This window comes from Neodiprion fabricii, chromosome 7 (assembly GCF_021155785.1).
Source record: "Neodiprion fabricii isolate iyNeoFabr1 chromosome 7, iyNeoFabr1.1, whole genome shotgun sequence".
In the NCBI taxonomy this organism is placed as follows: Eukaryota; Metazoa; Arthropoda; class Insecta; order Hymenoptera; family Diprionidae; genus Neodiprion; species Neodiprion fabricii.
This window is the reverse complement of record NC_060245.1, coordinates 2,575,148-2,596,959: the sequence shown is the minus strand read 5'-3', so window position 1 is coordinate 2,596,959 and position 21,812 is coordinate 2,575,148. Positions and strand designations below refer to the sequence as shown.

The following is a 21,812-nucleotide window of genomic DNA, read 5'->3' as shown; positions in this document are numbered from 1 at the left end:
GTGAAATGAAAGCCCAGGAGCCGAGGGAAAACCAGACCAAAAATACCGACGAGGAAAAAAAGATGCTCGGTGTAAACGCGCTGCGATCAGAAGTCGATTTTCGGGCATCCCGAGATCACGCGATTAGTACAATTTCAATTACACTTCAAATTTCCACAACGTGAAAACGAATACCATGAGTCTAAATTTTTCATTTTTTAATCACCCAGAAATCAGTAATAAAAAATTGTAACTTTTATTATAATTAAAGGGTAGTAATTCTAAATTAATTTCCAGCATAAAAAATAAAAAACAAACACTGACATTTTAAACTTTCAGAAAAGACCTGATTTACGAAAATCCATCCCTGAAAACTATTATTATAGGTATATACAATGTCGCTGAAATTTTTGGAAAATGAAATTTCCGCAGTCACGATCATTTGAAATCTTCACTTCTCAAAATTCGAGTCAATTCCAATGCAATAATTATCGTTTCAAAGTTTTTCAAGTTACAGTTTCTAGTCAAAAAATAATTATACGTGTACAATATTTCTATGCATAAGGTACGGTCACTTTCAGCAGTGATTTCAGTTGAAATTCACAGAAATTCTAGATCAGGCTTTACTAAATTCCTCAAAGTTTGATTAATATTTATTCTTTCAACTTATTTTCGTAGGTCAGTCAACTCATTTACCATATGTGACCAGTATTTTATTAGTTTCATTCTTTATCTCGTATTAATTTATCTGTTATTTCAATCATTTTTCGGTTTTTCTTGTCTATCGATAACCTGATTAATTCTACTTTTGTCGTCCCACTTTCGGATGAATAATGCCAGACACCCGAGCAAAGGTGACATGGTGTATAACGCAAGGTGAAAGAGGGTTAATTCTATGGGAGAATGGGAGAAGGAGACAAATCCCAAATCTCTGGCGAGGGGTAAAACTCGTCGGGAAGAGAGGAAGAGAGAAGTGTGAAGAGGAGAAGAGAGGAGAGGAGAGGAGAGGAGTATCTCAATCTGGGGTGATTAAAGCGAGAGCGTTTCCAACGTCGCTTTAACCCCCTGCCGACGACGGCGATGACGTCCCTCCCAGCGGGGCTCTTCGACGATGTATTCGATTCTACCTCGTCGTTTCGCAAATTCCGAAAACGCACTCCAGAGCTCGTTGCAAGCGATGGCCGCAAAATCTGAAAAAAAACAATCAATTACTAAATAGAGAAAGGGATGAGGAATCTATTTATTACATCGAAAATCCGTTTAGTCGATTCAATTAAGGGAGTGAAAATTTTTACGAAAATTCAGACCCAGATGATTTTCGAGTTCTGAGAATTCTCGCTGTATAATAAAATATGTTATACATTTTGAATAAATTTGTATTTTCGATTATTGAATATTTAAAGAGAGAAATTTTTCTCTGTTTAATTTAACCCTGATAAAATTGGCTCTTCGTGGTAGTTTAAATTTGTAATTTCTGTCGCATGGTTTTTTGGTTCTTCTAGTGTTTTTTTTTTATTCCTTTTTTCAAAATGAGTCTCGAGATTGGGTATTAATAATAAAACACACTGCCCAAAACCGTGATTGGGGAAACGAATGAATGATAATAATCGTAAGTAGAAACAATATTGAAAAAGTTTTATTTCCATTCTCCTATCTTCAATATATAATGCATTCGATATTGTTTCAAATTGAATAATATTCTTTCAAGTAGTCACATGTCACTGTCAATTTGAAATAATTCAAAGCATGCAATTCGTCAGTTTTTAAATCAAGACTTTGAAAAAAAAAATCATCACAAGGTTTTTCTGATTCTCCAAAACGAACAGTTCATCATTGAGATTAAATCGACAGGTTTCTGGACGACGACCACTAAGAATTTTCAAAAATTCACTCTATCAATAAATCAAACCGTTAAAAATCCAGAGTAAAAAAGGCCAAAACTGTTTTCAATTCCGTGATAGGTAACTCAGTGCAAAATAGTTCTGGTAATTCGCGAATTGCAGATAAGCTTGGGAAATAGCGGCGAAGCGAGAAGGAGGTCAGGTTAGGTCGAGTGCGCGTGGTCGCAGACAACGACGTGTGTAAACCGAGGGTTAATTATCACCGAATGTGCACTGCGGGCCGAGCGAGGACGACTCGAGTGATTCGATGAAGCGAGCAGACCTTGAACACCGCGAAACCACTTCAATCGCACGTTACTTCCCCTGCCCTCCCTCTTTCTCACCCTCTTCCCACCGCCCGAGGGTGGCGGGGTGCGTTCGCTAATTTATGTTGCATCAGGAGCAATTAACCGCAACGCCTGACGAGCGACCGGCGCGTCGCCACAAATTATCGCACCCCCGTTTCTCCGGGCTGTTGCCGGCACGCCGGTCGGACGATACGCGACAGTGATTGCCACCAAGCTAAAAATAATCGATGCGTCGATTAATTGGGTCCAAAAAAATAATCAAACACGATTGGATTGATGCGGTAAAAATTAATCGATTAATCTTGCGTTTCGTATTTCATTTTTTTTTTTTTTTTTGAAACTGTGCATTTAACCAAATTTCGTAAACTTCAGTATGCAGTCTTAACAACGGAAAAGTTTTTGTTATAATTTATAGTTTCGTTGAAGATATTTTTCAATTTCAGGTAAAAATATTCATTTTCATACAGTGAGTAAGACAATGATATTAATCGATACTTTAATCATATAAATTGATATTATATTGCGTCGTTCATGGGAATAAAAAACAAAAATCTATTGTGAGGAAACGTAATTGAGTCGGTCGATTGATCGAGATTGGAAAATAATCGATTATACTCGGTTAATCGAGAAAAATAATCGATTATGTTTGATTATCCTTCATTTGCAAAATTTCGTGAATATGAGAATTCGCTGGGAAAATTGAGCGATGCATTTGTTTTAGCATTCCTCGGTGGAAGAAATATCCTGCAAATGATTCTAAAATTATAGGCTGTAGGAAAAAATATTTGGATAAATAATTGGACCACACGTATTAGAAATGCGATGTTTGAAACATTTTTGACAAATTATATCAAAAGTGTTGAAAAGGAAAAAGAAACTCTTCAATGGTTGTTTCGTACATTTGATCGAATAGAAAACTGAAAAAATTTCCATTGACTAAAAGCGACATTTTTATATCACCTCACGATTCATCACTCCATCGATTTAATAATATCGCGGTGAAAAAAAAATCGGCAGATATTTCCCACCGCAATTATATCATTAAATTACGAATCAAGAGTTGCACACGATATGAAGCATTCACACAGCGGTTTTAAGCCATCGTCAAAGGATAGCAGGGCAAATTTTTCCCATCTAATTCCTGACTGCAGTGGTTAGATCCTCTTGCAGTACAAAATGAATAAATAATTCGAGTTGCAGAGATTTTTCGTAGCCATTCGTCCTCGTCTTCCTTTGGGTCAGTTAGCTCCGATTTGGTCCAGCGACTCGAGCGTGACTTGGCCGTCTCTCATCCATCGTTCTATGTACCCACAAGCCATCCCCTGCGTCATGGGAACGCGTCTGAGAGTATGCGTGTGTGTGTGTGTGTGTGTGTATGGTGCATGCAAATATTTAATTAAACCGGCAACATATGTGCGGCAGCAGCAGCAGCAGCAGAGGCGGGCCTCTGTACTGTAAATATATAATTATGCATGAGGCTGGAGTGCTGAGTGCACTTTGCATCCCCCCTTTCTCTCTCTCTCTCACTCTCTCTCACTCACTCTCTCTCTCTCTCTCTCACTTTTCGTAGTCCTAATGAATGGATAGACTACCGGCGTGTCGTCGGAGTCCAAAATTTTTCGTAAGGGTTTAGAATTCAGTGAATTTTGTATAATCGAAAGAATTATTGTCCGCTTTAATTCTTAGCATTTTATGGTAGATACTAATGAAGTATATCGAAATGGAAAATCCTATCCAGAGTTTGAAGTATTCTTCTTCATTCAAAGTTGTGAAAAAATCAATTGCTAGAGCCTTTTCGCGAGGTTTGTTCGCCAAATACATGTCGATACATTTTATTAATTCTTTCACGGGATGATTACGGATTGAGAATTTCTGATATTATGCATTAATAGAAAATACAGGACCTATAAACAAAAACTTAGATCTCCTCAAAATTTGTAGAAATCTAGAAATTTTCTTCCATTTCACTCTACGAGGTCCTCATTTTATTCAGAAGGACGTCTTTTGATGGATTGGTTAATTTACTGGTAATAATAATTTTTAATTAATTAATTTTCTGTTTTCCTCGTGTTATGGCTATTAAAATTTAAAGATTATTAAACTTGGCAACGTTGCACGGATATTGATGACGATTGAAAAATAAGAGTAAAATCTGACAAATTTATGAGATTCTTATCAATTTTGAAGCGATCTAAAATAAAGCCTCGATATCCAAGCTTTCGTTTAAATTTCCGGTAGCATCAATCCTCATATTATCAAATAAATTCCTGCAGATTATAACAATTCAACAAATACTCAATGCGCGACTATCGCGTAGTAAAATCAATAAAAAATACCATTTTTGACGATCCGATTCTCCCGAAACTGCGATGGCGCGGAAAATCGGGGTCAGGATAGACCGAGTTTGCATTCGACCGCGTTGGCTCATTTTATATGCATTTTAATTAATTCCGTGCAGCAGGGCAGTAAGTAACAACATTATAACCCCGGAACGATCCCCTCCCCCTCAGCCTACGCTTCTATCGCACCACAATTCTCCGTGCAGTATAAAACTCACTTCGTCAGGCATACTTTGTGCAGTGTCGTGGTTTTGTCGAACTGCAGCGGCTCGCCGCACCGGCTTACCGCTATTTTATACGCTTCCTTTAATTTACCCTCTCCCAAAGTTCCTCGACGCACCGAATTGCGGTCTTGCATTTTCCACTTCCCCTCTTCTGCTTGCTTCGAATTTTTAAAAAAATACTTTGCACGTATTCCTCTTCCACATCTGTGTAGTTTTATTTTTTCGCGAATAAATTTTTTTTGACGTAATACCAAATTTCAATTATTTCCTCTCGTCTTCTTTTTATATCTAATCTGATTCGACGCGATCTGGTCTGATTTGTTTTGCTTTCTGTGGGATATTTTCAAAATTTCTCTTATTCCTCTGCATTTATTGTTTTACGAAAAAGTGTACAACTCATTGTCTGTATAATGCAATCAATTTTTTTATTCATTTTTTTTCATGTTTCTAATCCTCCGTATCTTCATTTTCATCCGTGTTCGCATTTTCGTTCGTCTCCTCTTCCTTCAATCTTAACAATCTTATCGATCTCATCTCTTCAGGGATGGATAAATGTCTCATCTATAATCCTATCCTACCTTTGTTTCAAAATTCGTCTTGTCGACTATCTTTCAGTTCCTTCATTTTCCGGGTTCGGGTTTGAAATTCCCCCCATTCCCTCACCCTACGCATTTCCAGACTCTTTCTCTCGCGTTCCTCTCTCTCCCTCCCCCCCCCCCCCCTGATTTATATTCCCCGGCCTCAACGTCCTCGCGCGAATACGCCCGCCATTTCAGCCTCGTAACCCCGCAAGGGCCGACGGCCACTCTCCGCGATTCCGCCATCCCTTCGCCATTCCGGCATATCCCTTAACCGTCGCGGCCGCATGAGTTACCCTCTCAACTTTTATTTCGTACAAATTATCCGCACCGATGTTACACGTCACGTTTCGCTGAGCAAACCGTATTTTTATTCACCGACCTGTGTATGTGCGTATTTACGCACAAAGGGTGATGTAGACGCATGTTTTATACGAGGAAGGAGGAAAGACTCGCCGCATTCGGTTCACCGCGATGACATCCGCATGCAGGGAAAATAAAATAAGGGAGACGCTCTTTTTTCATCTCTGTATTATAATTTTCTTTTATATACCGCTAATTATTACACATGAAGTTCTATATATGTATCAACGTATCCAGCCGAATGAATTTATTTCTGTTTGCATAGCTTATTCCAATTTCTTAAATTCTCATTTTCGTTGCAATGAACCATAAATTTTATCGCTTTTTCGAGTAATCGAGTTTCTACAGATTTTTCACAGTCTGTGTCTCGGCGGAAAATGGGTCGTGCAAGCAATACCAGAAATTTCCATTCGCGATCGATTGAAAAAATGTTTTTTATACGTCCCAACTTCGAAGTTTATCTCTATGAATTTTTTTTTTTTTGGTGCCAAGTAAGTATTATAGCTAAAGAAAAAGAAAAATCGAATTTTAACGGTAAATAAACATGTCGTATTGGATATCAGATGTTTGAAGCAATTTGTGATTCAAATTTTATATACACGGAATGAAATTCGTGTCTAGCGTATCATCTTTTTTTTCTTTTCTTGTGTATTATTACACGAATAAGGAACGAGAAATGTGGTTCAACTCGATTCGGTGAAACGCGTCTGACGGAATGAGAAGCCGCGTCTTCCTCGTCGTCGTCACGTCGGTGAGAACGAATTGCGCGTTTTGTAACAATTAAATATAGTCAGCCGAGGCTTATACGCGTAAATTTTAATTAAAACTGACTAATTAGCTTCAGCCATTTCACTCAATTGCTTTCGCTGAAAAAGGGAGGAGAGAATTTTGCGGTTTCATAGCCTCGGGTGTAATATACGAGAAATTTCATTTCTATACACAACTACTGGGTGTCCCGTTTCCAAAGGAGCCACAAAAAATCAAGGAAGATAATCAACGTACAGGAAATTCACGAAGAAACGACATCGTTTGATTACCGAACGTTAAAAATTTCGTACGCAATCGTCTAGTTGCTGAATTTTATACCGCACAGAAAATATTTCGAGAAAACTTTGCTTATTTTCCGTCAAGAAAAAAAATAAGCATTTCTTTAAAAAGACCGTCTTAATGACCTGCAAAAACTTTTTTTCACGAAATATGTCACTGAATTTAATTTTGACTTTAACCAGAGACTGAAAAATACACCTTGGGCAAAAAATGTCTTCCACTGTTGCGGAAAAAATGAAATGAAATCACTTGCTTTATAAGAAAGAATTTTCTTTCCCTTCAAGTGTCGAAATCACCTTTATTATTTTATTCAAAACGACACACCATGTACATCAGCGTTCTACGGCAGGTAGTAATGTATTTCTCTTTGATTATACTAACGGCCTCGTTTGCCCAAATACTCTTCATAATTGTGTACATAACCGTGGTAAAAACGATCTCCTTAGGGAAGAAGAAGAAATTAAAGAGAAAGAGGAAGAAGGAAAACACTCGCTCGAGGCAGCAAACACAAAAACTTATTACACCGTTTCCGGTGAGTAGGCAGACGCCTACACGGAAATCGGTGTTTATTCATTCAACGGTTACGTAAGGTTGAATAAAAAGAGAGTACAAGGTGTAGCTTGAATATGGAATTGAAGAGGAAATGAATAAAAGCGGTATTAATGTAATAATTATACGTGTACAACGATCGTTGCGGGGATATTATTGAACGCAGCGATTCGCGTGAACATCGCGAAAACTTGCAGTCGACTGCAATTACAATTAAATCGGAGACAGCGAGACCGAGAAAGGTAGACAAAGCCGAGAAGGAGAGAGCGAGAGAGAAAAAAATTAATATTCATGAAATATTACGACCCTCCGAAATTACCTTCGAATAATTCATCTACGTAAGACGAAAACTTTATTGTTCCCATCTAATCATTAACGCGTTTTCTCCCGAATTCATCGCCAATCGCGTGGGTTTTTAATTCAAGAATACGTAAATACAATTCACTGCGTTTTTCTTCAATGTCCTGTTTCACTATCCCCGTAAATGGATAAAAAGAATAATATACTCCGAATTTCACTGCCATCCCGTCCTTCCCTCGATTTATAAGTTATTAAATAAAATCCGAGATTAAATAAAAAGGAAACAGTCTGATTGGTTAGATTTTAGAAGCTTTTTTCGATTTCAAAATTTTTCGCTCCCCTATCTCTTGGCTCAAATAACGCAGGTCTGCAACAAGATATTTTTTTCAACTGCACGGGATGTTTTTCGTTATTTTTATGTTTCCGAGTGTGCTAAATCCAAAAATGACTCATTTTCCTCCAGCACGTACGGTATTCTTGCAAAGTACAAGGAGCTTGCATAAAAAAAAAGCATAACAGTAATGAAAAAATCACTATTTCATTACAACGAATTAAACAATATTTCTTATAAAATTAAACAAACAATTTCTTTATTAAATGTATTCAACATTCCGTGTTTATTTTTTTCGCCTATAAAACCTTTTCTTCTTCTCTCTGATAACTCTCTAAACACGCTTCCGCTATCAATTTTCTGTTTGCATTAATTCTCGAGTCTCATTCTAACCCATATTAAATTAAAGTAAGAAATCACTTGTGCCTAGAATTTTTAGAATCAAGAATATGATACCAGATTTCGAATTAAACGGGAGTTTCACTCTGAATAAAACTACAAACACGAGTTCAAGAAAATAACCTGATGCGTCGGAACTTTTCGACTATGTTTTCCAGTTTCAGTGAGTAAAAATCGATGACAAAAAGTATAAAAAAAGAAACCTGTACAGTTTTTTTTTTTTTTTTTGACTGCAGACCTATTTTATCAACGAATCGACTAACCCTTGACAAGCTTCCAACTCGGGGCGTCTGCAACAATAAGACGCGGGCAAATCCAAGTTATGAGATGAAACGCGCGTCTGTTAGAGGCGGGGTTAAATCGGTGTTTGTCAGGTAGCTCGCGGAGCTCTGACGGAGGGTGGAAGATTCCATAACTGAATCATCCTCACGTGCGGAGGTGAATACACGCCGCCCCGAAACGTGACAATAGAACTATCGCTGCCTGTTACTCCGTTAATCCATTTTCGCGGATCAAAGCGGACGTCGCCTCCGGGCTTGTGCGTCTCCTCGCCTGATCGTCGGGAGGAAAGCCGGCGAACCGCGACCCTCGGCTTCCTCCGAAACACCCCAAGAACCGCATGGATGCACCAAATCCCGTCACCCCTTTCTTGAATATTCAGGAGTTTGCGTCGGCTGCTCGACTCGACGGCTCGTCGAATTAACCGGACAATTGGGGTGTTACGCAGATACGCATGTGCGAACGGCTGGCGTCCCTTTCAAGGTTTACATGTGTTTCGAAATTTTGAAATATCCATTTTTTTTCCTTCTCAGTTTTCTTATTTAATGGTACAACGTGTCAAGAATATTATCCAAAAGTTTCAAGTCAATTGGAGTAAAAGTCTGGAACAGAAAGCCTACCGTTCTTTTCTCAAAACTATATTGTTCTATAACTGATGCGAACTTGTCGAAATTTTGCACTTTTTCGAATACAACTCTGCCAAAAATTCAAATTTCGATTTTTTTCAAAACCCATCGTTCAACCACGAGCCATACTCACCTACTAACATAAAATATTTGATTTTTTGATTTCGGATTTATCTATTTTTGGCTATCGTGGCCACCGCAAGGGTACTTTTCTCTAAGGGTTCTCAAAAATTTTTAAATAAAAATTTCACGAAACATGGTTCAAATTTTGTTCTTTTACATGCTTAGTTAGAGAAAATATGCTTTTTTTTCACCACCGAAACCCATGAAACAAATTTTTTCAACTATTCTCAATACTCTGAAAAACTTGCTTGTAATTCGTTTCCAATTTCTATCTCGATCCGTATTCTCGGTTCACGATTTGTCCCCGTCAGTACGACTGGGACTGAAATGAAATACCGCTGAATACGATGCTTGAAAAATAAGGGTATTCTCACACACCTTGAAGCCAGTGTTTTCACTTTCTACGGGGGGAGGGGGGCTGAAAATTCTTCCCCCAAGCTCGTCGTGTCTCGGTTGAATTGGGGTTGTATGCTCATTCACTCTGCCGAGAAATTGTCTACTCTGGTGGGAAATCGGCAGTCCCTCCCACTTCCAGCTTTTCTTCCTTCAGATTCGATGATATATTCGTGCGTAGAACTCTGGCTGAAAAATTTTCCAAACAAGTCTTACATTTCAATAGTGAAACTACATGGAAAACTATGAAAACAGTTTTATTCTGATTTCAAAACTATCCAAACGGTGAAATTTAATGAAATCATTAAAACAATTTATGCGTTAAAAATAGTCAATTAAACTAAACAGTTGAAAAATGTCACAATATAGTTGCGAGAAAAAAAATGATCAGTTATATAGCCAAATTATTAGTTTTTCAATCTTTCTGCGTTCGGATATTTTAAATAATCCAATATTCAATTTCCTAATTATATAATTAATGCCTCACACTTGAGCACATTCAAGTAGTCAAATTAAATTCTTTGCAACACTTTTCATAGCAGAAGCAACTAATGGAGAAAAACGATCACCAGTCGCAACGAACTACGGAACGGTTAGTTCGCAACTAACAATAAGTTTCTTCCGTTTCCTTCGAATAAAAATTAATTACCATTCCGTAACCGCGTGCAAGACGGTTTCCGTTTCTCAATTAAGGCGGTAACGAAAATGTCTTTAATTAAGCAGTCTCTGTTTTAGGCGTGACGCTGTGAAACGACACACCGAGTACAACGATAACCGTTTTAAAAATCCATTTGCATCCCGGTTTGCCCAGGGTTGTTTTCGCCGAGGAACATTTACGCGTGCAGCGTTATTCTCGTGGGTGAATATGCTCTGTTCCGGAGTCCGACCGCCCAAATATTTCAACGTTTTGCAATTGCGTATAGTTCGCCTGCAGCACCGCTCCCATTACACCGGGCTAGCTGCACTTTCCAACCGTTGCATGCGGCCGCTGCCTACAACTTTACATTTAATTACCTTCAGCCCGACTTCGGACCACCCCCGGAACAGTTTCCTACCGGAAACGAGCGCCGGCGTGCCTTCCAACCCCCTAGCCTCCCCTTCCTAGCAGATATTATCGCGAGGTTCATCGGGGGAGCGAGGGAGAATAGGAGAAAAGGTGCAGGCACGGACAAATGAGAGGAAAGAGAGACAAGAGAGAGAGAGAGAGAGAGAGAGAGAAAGAGAAAAGGAATGGGAGGAATTAAAGAAGGAGAGAGTTTCCCGTTTCATTATTCCATTCGATTCAATTTGAACAGTAGCCACGAATGAATTTCCTCTATAATTATTTTCATTTAATATCAGGTTGACTATATTTGATACTCAACCACGAGTAATGGAAGAATAAACTTACTCAAAGTTCATTCGCATGTTTAGAAATCGGATTCTTGTTTCGAATTCGGATGAAAACTAAAACGAAGATGATAAATCGTCAAAATTTGTTTGGTAGGTCAGAGATCATGATTTAATTTTATATTTTTATCAAGGATTTGAGATTACTAATAAAGAATAATAGAGAAAAAAAATTGTCGTTACAGTTCGATTCTGAGTTTGAAAATATTGTTTCTCGAGTTTATAATGTGCATTTCAAATTCAACCGAGAGACGAGAAGACCGATTTTAAGAAATCCGAACAACAAAATTCACCGACTCTCTGTTTACTATCAAATTCCAAGAAATGGAAAGCAAAATTCTATGCAAGCATGAACATAAAAAATGGCCCATATTCCGCGAAGGATTTTTTAAAAAAAGTAAAAAATTCATGTGCAATAATTTGGAATTATACCTTGTCTGTGGAATAAATGCGTATATACACTTTATCCATGAAAAATCGCGTCCTTTTTTTTTGTATAGGGCTGCAGGCACGATGCATCAGTTGAAAGAGCGCAATTTTCCGCTAAACGAAACGTAGATATATATGCATAGATACACGTCTGCTTTTCTCTTCTCGCCTTAAGCAGAAAACAGCTTTTCACTTTGCCCTCGATACTTTTTATACGTACAAATAGATACCGATTGAAAATTAGCACCGATTTTCAACGCTCCAAATCACACCCGTCGCGATATTAAACAGCGAGTTTAAGCGAACGCTTCGTGAAAGGATGAAAATTATTCGCTACCCAATCACGTTTATACTGCTGCTGCAATGCTGCAGGAAAGAAACTGCATTCACGTATTCAACCGAATACAAAAGTAATCAATTTATTCCCTAAGGATTGTTATTTTTTATTAATATTGTAATACTGGTTGATAAGAGACGCAAAATATTAAACGAAGCCAAAAGAATTTTTTTATTTTGTGTGCCAAAGATATCCGTTACAATTGCTGAAAATGTAAGACTAATTTTTACTCAAGCCTGATTTATCGTTGATAAAAGAATTTTTATTTTTTCTGATGCCAAAATAAATATTGTTTATTTTTTTCTCACTTTTATCGTCCTGTTGCGTTAAATTTCTTTCAATTCTCTTGCCTGCCATTTTGATTAATTTCGATTTTCTGGCCCTCCCTCCGCGTCGTTTTCGCATTATATCGGACACCGCGCTTGTGCGTGTCGTGCTCGTGTTCGAGGTCAAACAAATTTGCGACCGATTAACGGTGTAAGCTGTAAATTTCCGTGGCATGATTGAACGCGATCGACGTTGCGTTTAACCGATACGGATTATATTTTCAAAAGTTGCCAAGTAAACAGAGCGGCTTATATCGCCGTAGGGGTTGCAGATCGGGACTGAAAAGGGGTGTGCTCAACGAGTGCACACAGTTTACAGTAATGTAAACAGTGATTTATTCTTCGGTATACACACGGTGTGTGCACAGCCACCCTTCAATTCTCATTTTCAATATATCGCCATCATATATTTACCACCTTCGAGCCACCCTTACGAGTCGTACTCACCTATGATAATTACGACGTTTCAGGGGATCGATCGGTGATTGTATTGATTTATTTATCACACCTAAGATATAATGACGGAATGTTTTTTATTTCTCTCGTATTCATAAAAACGACAGAAAAGTGTTACGCGCCCGTCGTTTTCAGGATAACAGGGAACGAACGGATGAAAATAAACTTATTGTTGTAATAATCTGTTGGATCTCTGAATCATTTAGTTTATTTTTAATATTCGATTGCCGGTCACCACCCTTAGTCGCAATATGACGTATCGATCGGTTTGTCTACATACTCAGGTAAAAACGATGCTTACCAAAAACAACATTTGTTTGCTTACAAAATATCGAAAAACAAATTGCTACCAATCCTATCACCGACACAGTTCCTAATAACGCGGGGGGTGAATTTTTGAGCAGTTTGAAGAGTTCGCTTGGGTTTCGGGATTCGAGGGACGGTTAATCCCCGATGGGACGATGTAATTGCCTGTTTAATTGGTTGAGCAAAGTCAGGGTAGATCGGCGGGGTGAATGGGAGGGGGGGAGGAGCACTAATTATTCCGTCCATCACTCCGGAGCGGGCGCGCGTCGAATAATTAGCATCTTAAAACGTTTGGAAACTTTTATACTGAAATACCAGCCCCGAGTCTAAGCCGACGCTCGCACCGCGCGGTAATAATCAGTCACTCAAGTAGTACAGCTCGACGGCAACGTCGACGGGGCGCGAGCCGACGAGGAGGCGAGAAAAGTTAGAGTTTATGAATCGGAGAGCAGCCCCCCTTCATTCCACCCCCCCCCCCTCCTCCTCCTCCCCCTCTCACCCTCTCGCCATCCCTAGACTCCTCTTCCTCTCTTTCTCTTCACCCTCGGTGCGGGGTGAAGCGCAGCAAGACTAGAAGAGCGAGGAAAGCGTGCGGCACAGAAGTAGCAACAGCAGTAGCGCCAGAGCGTGTGGCGGTGGTTACGAGTCATTAGTCACTGTCTAGGACAGAAGCGACTTACTCGGGGATTTTAAATTAATGGCGCGTAACTTGCAGCGACGGTTTCGCCAAGACAACGATCTTGCGAAGCTCGTTGCTCGGTGACGAGATCGAAATAGACTGCGAGGAACATCGGAAAGGGTGGAGAAACGAATGCCGAAAGGAAGGATTCGAAGTGATGGATATCAGGAGTCGAGCAAAAACGTATCGCTACTTACGGTGAATTCAAACGATTTCCAAGATTAAAGTCAGACGACTTGCATATGGACTCAAATCGATACAACGGTTCGAAAGATGATTTTGGAAATTCCCTGAGGAGACTGGAAGTTGATAACGAAGACCTTCGAACAAACTTGACTCCAATTCCAATAAGCCTGACTAGATTCGAAGTGGTTTCGATTGATTTCCAAGATTGAAGTCAGACGTCTCGAAGGGAACTCTTCTTACGATCTTAGAAACGCGCGTAGAGGACTGGAAAACCTTCGAACGAACATCAACGAATTCAGGTGATTCCAACGCACCTGACATTAACTTTTCGCCGAGTGTTTACCCTTCAGTTGCAATTAGGCCCTATTGAAGCGTTATTTCTCAACACCATAACCAATCCGATCGGCGTACCTGGCGAAGGACGCGACGCGACGGTTGAATTTAGCATAGGTTACATCATATTATAGGAGCAGTTATAGGAGGTGAAGTTTCCCGTGGGTGTAGCACAAAAGCGGGAGTAAGGGGAAGTAATTGGGACAATTATCCTCGACATTTGGCAGGCAAAGGGCGTTCGACGTGCTGCCGATGACAGAACAAGCGTAGGGCCGTATCCCGGGTGTATTAATGACGTTTCTAATTAGGATACGTCTCAAGTTGCTGTGTATCCAGAGGGTGGGTCGCCACCCTCGTTCGCTCGCACGTTATACCGGCAACGAAGCGATCTCGACTGTAAAAGGAAACGTTCGTCAGGCAGCCAGGTAGAAAGGCGACACCGTGCACCAGGTGCCTGTCATTAATAGATAACTTCGTGTTTCCGCCAAGTTACACGGTTATATCGCTCCCAATTATCAACTTCCACCTCCTCCCTATGCTGGGCGCGAATTCACCTTGATCATGGAATCGGTGAAGCGATCGCAATGCTTCTCTATAGTTCCGATCTGCAATGGAGACAGTAAATGAGGCGCGATGATCGATCGACGAGCATACTTTCCATTTCTCATAGGTCCCAAACCGATGTCTTTAAGGCTGCTAAATTGCTGGCGAGACTCTTTTCAAACATCTAGTGCCGCTTTTCCAAATGATTTTATTCGAGGTTTCAACACAAAGTTCAAGAAAATTGTAATTCTGATTTACGTGTACCCGCAATACTGCCATGCACTGAGATTAAAAAATGCTACATTTTGTTCATATAAAATATTGGTAGAGGGATTCAACCATTCCCTCGGTACACCTTCTTGCGAAGCTCACTCTATTACTCTTTCTCTAGCACAGAGCAACGTGCTTTCACGTTGATTACCTAGATCGCAGGCTACGAGAGGCGAACTCCCGCAGCCACTGGTTTACATCCTTGGAATGACTCACCGTTAAATTGTAGCAAGAACCGCAGAAATGCGATACGAACATACCCTCCGTGTGGATGTTTCAGACTCGGAAAAAAATCACCTTGTTCAGGAGATTTTTACGTAATTATTTTTTTCCTTCGTGTTATAACCTTAACGAATGAACTCGACGGAGCGTTGCAGTATTAAAAAACAACGCAGTTCCCAACTTGGGCTGTTCATCGAAAATTTTTGTAAGCGGTCAGTTTAAAACCATCATCCGAACAGAGAAGTTTACAGAATCTCTTAAAATCAAGTCCTTCAAATAACTCTGAAGAAATTCCGTATTTCTTGTCTTTCATAATAATATTCAATCATTATAATTTTGATACAACTAAAATTGAATAAACTTTATCAATGTATTCAATCTATATTGTGAGTTGACCAAATTAATTACCTTCAAAGTGAGTAAATCTACTCAACTATCTCCGTAAATACTAGTAAATAATTGATAGGAAACATTTTATCAATTCAGTAGAAGACAATAATTCGGTTACCACCGCCAGAGCAATCGTGTGTAAATAGTGTCATACAATTAAATGGCGTGTTTTTAGAAAAGATAGAGACAACTCCATAATTTATACCTTATACAATACTCGCTGGACACGCAAAGCTGCCCACAATGCCCGAGACGATCCAAATCGACTAAAGGTGAACGAGAACTTTTATTTCAAAAGCTCATCTCCTCTCGATACGAACTCAACCAAGAGAGGAAACCTCCGCGTTCCTCTCAGGTAAATTGTGATGAAGAATTTTGTCTCAGTACGAGCATTAAATTGTCTTGGCGAGTTTGCGTTTCCGTAAACAAAAAATAGCCAAACCAAATCCGTCTCATAAAAATAGCAAAACGGTAAGTGCGTATATCCATTGTGTGTAGACGTGATTACCTGCTAAACGGACCGTCAAAATCAAATTTGAATGATTGCCAAACATCCCAAGATGACGGACAGAATGTAACCGAAGGTTTGTCGAAACTCTATGAAGAAAGATCAAATAAAAAAATATTACTCTATAAAAATACAGTCGTAGATTTTTATTCATGAATTTGTCATTAAAACGAAGTATCGAAAAGTGCTAACGATCCGTTCAGAGTTCATTTTAGCTTGACTTATCAGTCTGAACCATTGTTTCCAGAGCATCGAGGTGAATCGTTGACGTACCTTTAATGGGCATTCGGTAAACCTTCCAGCCCGAAAAACTGTGTTGTCATGGCAGATAACAACGGAGGATTGACTAACGCATTCTGCGAAGAACTGAACGCTTTTGAACGAACGACATCGTCTGAAGACGCCTAACAATGCCAATCTCTTTCACGAAAAATCACCAACCAGCCATTCGTTTGATTCTGACTTTGGATTCTACTTTCGGTCGAGTTCTTGTAGAACAATCGTCGCGGTGACGGTGTAGGAGAAAACCACAACAGAACTCTTCTATTCTCCACGTGTCGAGACCAATTCCAGTGTACAAGCCGGACCGTTTGAACAACGATATAGTTCAATGTGATAGTTGAATACGTCTTCATTGACCAAACTCTTGTGCAACAATGGCTGAAGAGGTGGGTGAGAGTAAACTATTTGCGGGTTTGAATACCACCGTGAAGGTGTGTAACAACGTCTCAAACCAAACTTACCGTACATGGCAGACTGGTTCCACGGTGGCTTCGCCCAACTTGTGTAAGAAATTCTGCAAGATCGCGTTTCAAGTCCAACGTACCAGCAGCTAATTCTCTTTTTTCTTAAAGTATAATTCCGAAGACCAACAAAATAAAAAGACTCATCCAAAAATTCAATGGTCTGACATTTTTACGATACGTGTATCACGCAGTGATATTGTTCTTTTCAACAAGAAGTGAAGTGGAATAGAATTTCAGTTTGCTGATATGAGCAAACAGCTGGCTATTATTCATCTCGCACTCACGTTAATCGCAGGGTTTTACTCGATCTTTTTTTTCTTCTTGTTAAAATAAAAAATTACGCACATTCATAAATAGACAGACTGTGAGTCTGATTCGGCAGATTGTCGGCTATGGATTGAATTGTCATACAAACAACGATTATGGTCGAATCTCATCGATGCGCGTGAATGTTTTATGATGCTGGTTTTTCCGCGGGGTCAAAGAATCGCACTTATTATCAGGAGACTCCAAGCCAGTAAGAACTGGAATCGAACATTACGTAAGAACGTCGAAGCGTCAAAGTGAAGTCAGAAGCGAAATCAGTGTCAGTTTGAAGCTGACTCGTGTCTGCAGCACTTTGAAAATGGCTTCTTTATTCAAGTCACTATCACTGATTCAAATCGCCACGTGTCTCCTGACAGTTTTTGCAGTTTTCTGTTGCCTCGCAGAAGCTCACACCTCCTTAGGTAAAAAAAAAAAAAAAAAAAAAACACAAAATTTTCTTATACTATCACTGACAGTTATACGCCATTTTCAACCAAGGTTCGCGTTTATTATTTATCTTCTTCTCAACCTGTTTCTACATCTATGTTGCTCTTGTCGAAAACGAGGGAACTCAACAAAGTTATTTCAAACCGTCTCAAACTTTTCCAGCTTCTGGTTACACCGAGTACACAGATGAAAAGGTAGCCTACAAAATTCACGCAGACCCGAAAACTTGGCTGGAGGCAAAGCAAGTATGCGCGGAAGAAGGAGGCAGCCTGGCATTCATAGATACTCGTAAAAAGATTCGATTTCTGGGGTCCAAGAAGAGTCAAGGTGTTCAACTTTGGGTTGGCATATCAAGAACGTCACCGTCGACAGATTGGTCGAGAGTCGACTGCGGTATGTTTCGCGTATCGAATTTTCTCCCCCTTTTTGCGAAGCCCGTAACAAAAATGGATCCACAAAAGTAATACAACCTTTATTTTCATCCCCTTCTACAGATGACACATTGTATTACCTTCCGTGGGCTCCGTACGAACCCTCAAACTCGCAGAACTGCGTTGCCATCAAAGGTTGCAGCGCAGGATTATCCAGTCAGAACTGTTTCGACCGAAAAGCTTTCGTCTGCGAAAAGAGAGTGTGAGAACCAGTGATAGTACTATTGTGTATAAATATTGCTCGCAAAATGAGTACCAAGCTAGGTACCAAGTGTAATAAGCTATAGATCGATATCCAAGCTCAGGCAATCTAATAAAGGTCAGAATAACCAAATTCAGATTATCAAGTGCTCTGCATCCTCTCATTTTCGATTCGGGATTTCAGCGTCGAGGTGTGTCGGTTAAAGTGCTGCCCGGGGTAGGAGAGAGAGAGAGAGAGAGTGAGTGGCTAATCTACGCGGAGTGGAAACAATTCGTGTGGCGTAGAAACTCAACCGTCGGAACAACAACACAACTCAAGATTCGCGTGTGACACTTGAATACGTCTTTATCCCCAAGACTCTTGCAACCGAGAGCTTGAGGAAGCGGTTTTGGGTAAACTATTTGCGGGTTTGAATAGCGTCACGAAGGTGTGTAACAACGCCTCAAACTAGCCCACGAACGGCTCGTTGATTCCACGGTGTTTCGGTTCTCGGCTTTTACCACCTCGTGTGCATGGAAGGCCCGGCAAGATGGTGCCGAGGCTCGGAAAGCCGGTATATTCGCCTTTCGGAATAGCGCTGTTTAAGTTGTATATTTCACTACCCATCCCCCTCTTTCTCTCTCTCTCTCACACTATCTCTCTTTGGAAAGTTTTGTCTTGTATAATTATCGTTAATTCTCTCCTTATATCCCCTCTCCAGCAAGTATCTCGAAGTCAGAGTCAACTGTAGGAAAAGCTCACGAGGAAGAAGCGGAGCGCCGCTTCTTCTCTCTGTTGTTTTTCATCTCGAAAGTTTCACGGCTGTTCGACCGGTTTACAAGTCAACTTTTCAACTAATTCAGTCACGATGTTGTTATTATTTCATAAAAGGCGACGTACCTCTTCTCCGTTCTTTCAAACTGTCAGTGACAAAAAAATCCGTCTTCCAAATCAACTTCCAGAACTGATGAAAATTTCTATACTAGTGGATGATTTCATCAGTACGTAGTGTGCTGAACAACTGAGCTAATTTTAATCGTCAGAGTCTTGAACAGCTCTTCACTCATGCGTTCATCGATTCTTGATTAAATGTGACCCCGATAGTGATAACTCGTTAGTTATACAACCGAAAAATCGTCGTCGTACGTCATAATGCGATAAGATAAATGCGGTCAAGAAAATAGCGAAAGCAAGATTGGGCTGCTTTAAGAGAGAGAGAGAGAGAGAGAGAGAAAAGCTGTATGTGGTTGAAAAGATAAAAGCACAAATAACAAGAAGCTTCGAGCTTCATGACTGAAGTCGAACCCTGTGAAGCTTCTTTTTTCAAGAGTCAGGCAACCAGGCTGTATTATTAGTTCATTTTACTGCATGAATTACACTTCGGATAACTATTTTGACTTTCTTGATATGAGGGAAATTGGTAATTTTATACCCTTGAAGAAAATATATCTACCGATCCAGTAATGGAATTGCTCGATCGGACGATTGTGTTTTCTTTCATAAGCTACCCAGCCTTTTTTCTCATCGGCAGTACGCTTTCGATAAATTTCACGACCAATCACGAACGAATTCGATATTACAGCACATGGCCAACAAACACCGCGGAAGACAAAGAAGAAGAAGAATGATAAGAATAACAGGAATAATAAAGAAAAGTCGGCTTGATCGAGTTCGCGGATGATCCCAGACGGGGTCGATTGATCTAGTTTTGCCAATTCGGGGCGGTCGGATCATCATTCGAAGGACCTGCTCGCTTCTCCTCGAAGCACGACGAAATAGGGGTTTCCCTTCTTGCTTGGCAATATCGCGTTGGACGGCGGGTCGTGCCGCCGAGCAATAAGTGTCAAGGCGCTCGGGTCCCTTCGGGGAGGACTTCATCCAAAACGCGTTATCCTTCCGAAATGAAAGGGAATAAGAGAGGCTAACAGAGGCCGAAAGTAGTTGGTGAGTGGAAGGAAACGAAGAAAGAAAAATGAGGATACCGAGATGAAAGTCAGAGGACTTTTTTACACTCCTCGTCGCTTTGACTTACAATTCTTCTTCGTAATATTTCTGTAATTGAAATAATCTACGTCAGATTCGTATCTTGAACGAGAAAATGATCGGGATTCATTCTACGATACTCAATTCCGATGAAAGTTCTGATTCGAACTCGGGTTAAACGTCGAGAAACTTCTTTCCCACAATTTCTCAAACTTGCGCACACGATGTTAGTTCTTTTTTCTTCTTCTTCAATATCCTCCGCACCTACTTCGTCTTCTATTTTTCTTTTTAACGACACCTTCAGCCTTTGAGCGACAATTACACTTTTCCTCAAGTGTTTCCCAGGGTGTAAACCTACCCTTCGCATGCACATCCGCAAGCCTTAGACTGACTGACGGCAACGACTGTACTTGTTCAACCGAGACTCGTTACCACCGGGAAAAAGGAGCCTGAGACACTCTTCAGAAAATTACAGAAACTAGGAGGAAGTTAAACCGAGGCGAAAAAGTACTCCTACGAAGCCTTGTAACGCCTTCAAGTCTCTATAAAGGCTGACCCTCTTTCTCTCGGCAACTCGACTTTGCAAACCCTCGTTAAATTTACAGACAGCAAAAATTTTATCTTTCCGTATCGTGCATGTGACGTGTGCTTTATAGATCTACGAATGCGATAAAATTTCAGACTACTTTAGACTTGTGTTTAACGTGATATGCATATTTTCCTTCATTTTTTTTTTTTTTTTTCATCGAAGCAGTCTTGATTTGTTTGTTTTCTTATAATGCGAATTTTCAAGTAGGCATTTTTTTCGAAATATTTACTGTGTTCGTTTCGAAGAAAGAAGAAAAAAGTAATAGATAGAACTTGGATCTTACTGGTGAAATAATTTCAACGTCTAACTACGAATTTGATTTTACGATTGAGTAGAGAAATTCGAACATTTTGGTCGTTCTGGTATAGAATTTTTAGTAAGTGATCGTACTTTTTCGTGAAACATGGTAATTTTTCATAGATCATCGTCGTATTCTACAAATAATTGTAGAATGGATCGCATTTGCGTGATCGTGTTTCTTATAACAAATATTGAACTAGATGTAATGTTATGTGTAATATCATCAAATTCCTGGTTTAGAACAACAAAAAATGTTAGTTTTTCCACAAGACTCACCGATTCTCTAAATCCGTCTGAATCATACTCGGAAGATGAGAAGATCAACCTTCGCATGTACATCCAAATTCTGCCAAGTAGTCGACTTGTCTGCCACAAGTTTTCCTTGTGTGAGAGATGCGACATCTGGCCGTCGTTCAAAAATTCCTGGAATTCACAAAAACGTTTTACTTTTCAACGAAATTTTAAAAATCCTACGAGAAAAAAAAATGATGTCGCCTCGTCCCAAAATGGTAATTGTCTTTCATAGAAAATTGTGAATTTTTATAATTTATCGTAAAAATTTGTAACTTTCTATACAAAATACTACTATTTTCGACGATTTGCCACAATGCTCAACGATTTTCTAATATTTCCTACAATTTTCCACGAACCGCACTTTATTACTGTTTGGCGTAGAAATTATTTTCACCAGGGAATGACTCTAAGAAAAAGATACATCGTGTTTTACGGATCACGTG

At 39.7% G+C, this 21,812-nt stretch overlaps 1 protein-coding gene and 1 long non-coding RNA gene across 2 annotated transcripts; one reads left to right on the top strand and one right to left on the bottom strand.

The window, feature by feature from the left end:
- Positions 1 to 395: 395 nt before the first annotated feature.
- On the bottom strand, positions 396 to 19,210 carry LOC124186492. The gene is made up of 3 exons (XR_006871679.1): positions 19,104 to 19,210; positions 9,704 to 9,907; positions 396 to 1,169 (listed from the first exon to the last, which is right to left on the bottom strand). It is a non-coding gene; the product is annotated as an uncharacterized LOC124186492 (long non-coding RNA).
- On the top strand, positions 17,406 to 18,356 carry LOC124186491 (C-type lectin domain family 4 member K-like). Its single transcript, XM_046578250.1, has 3 exons — positions 17,406 to 17,566; positions 17,754 to 17,984; positions 18,086 to 18,356. Exons 1-3 carry the CDS (start codon positions 17,464 to 17,466, stop codon positions 18,226 to 18,228), a joined length of 477 nt encoding a protein of 158 aa, XP_046434206.1. The 5' UTR covers positions 17,406 to 17,463; the 3' UTR covers positions 18,229 to 18,356.
- Positions 19,211 to 21,812: the final 2,602 nt, after the last annotated feature.

Excerpts from the sequence above, each read along its gene's own strand:
- LOC124186491 (XM_046578250.1), top strand. The coding sequence starts at position 17,464 with ATGGCTTCTTTATTCAAGTCACTATCACTGATTCAAATCGCCACGTGT. Across the intron at positions 17,567-17,753 it reads AGAAGCTCACACCTCCTTAG|CTTCTGGTTACACCGAGTAC; the intron begins GTAAAAAAAAAA and ends AAACTTTTCCAG. Across the intron at positions 17,985-18,085 it reads TTGGTCGAGAGTCGACTGCG|ATGACACATTGTATTACCTT; the intron begins GTATGTTTCGCG and ends CCCCTTCTACAG.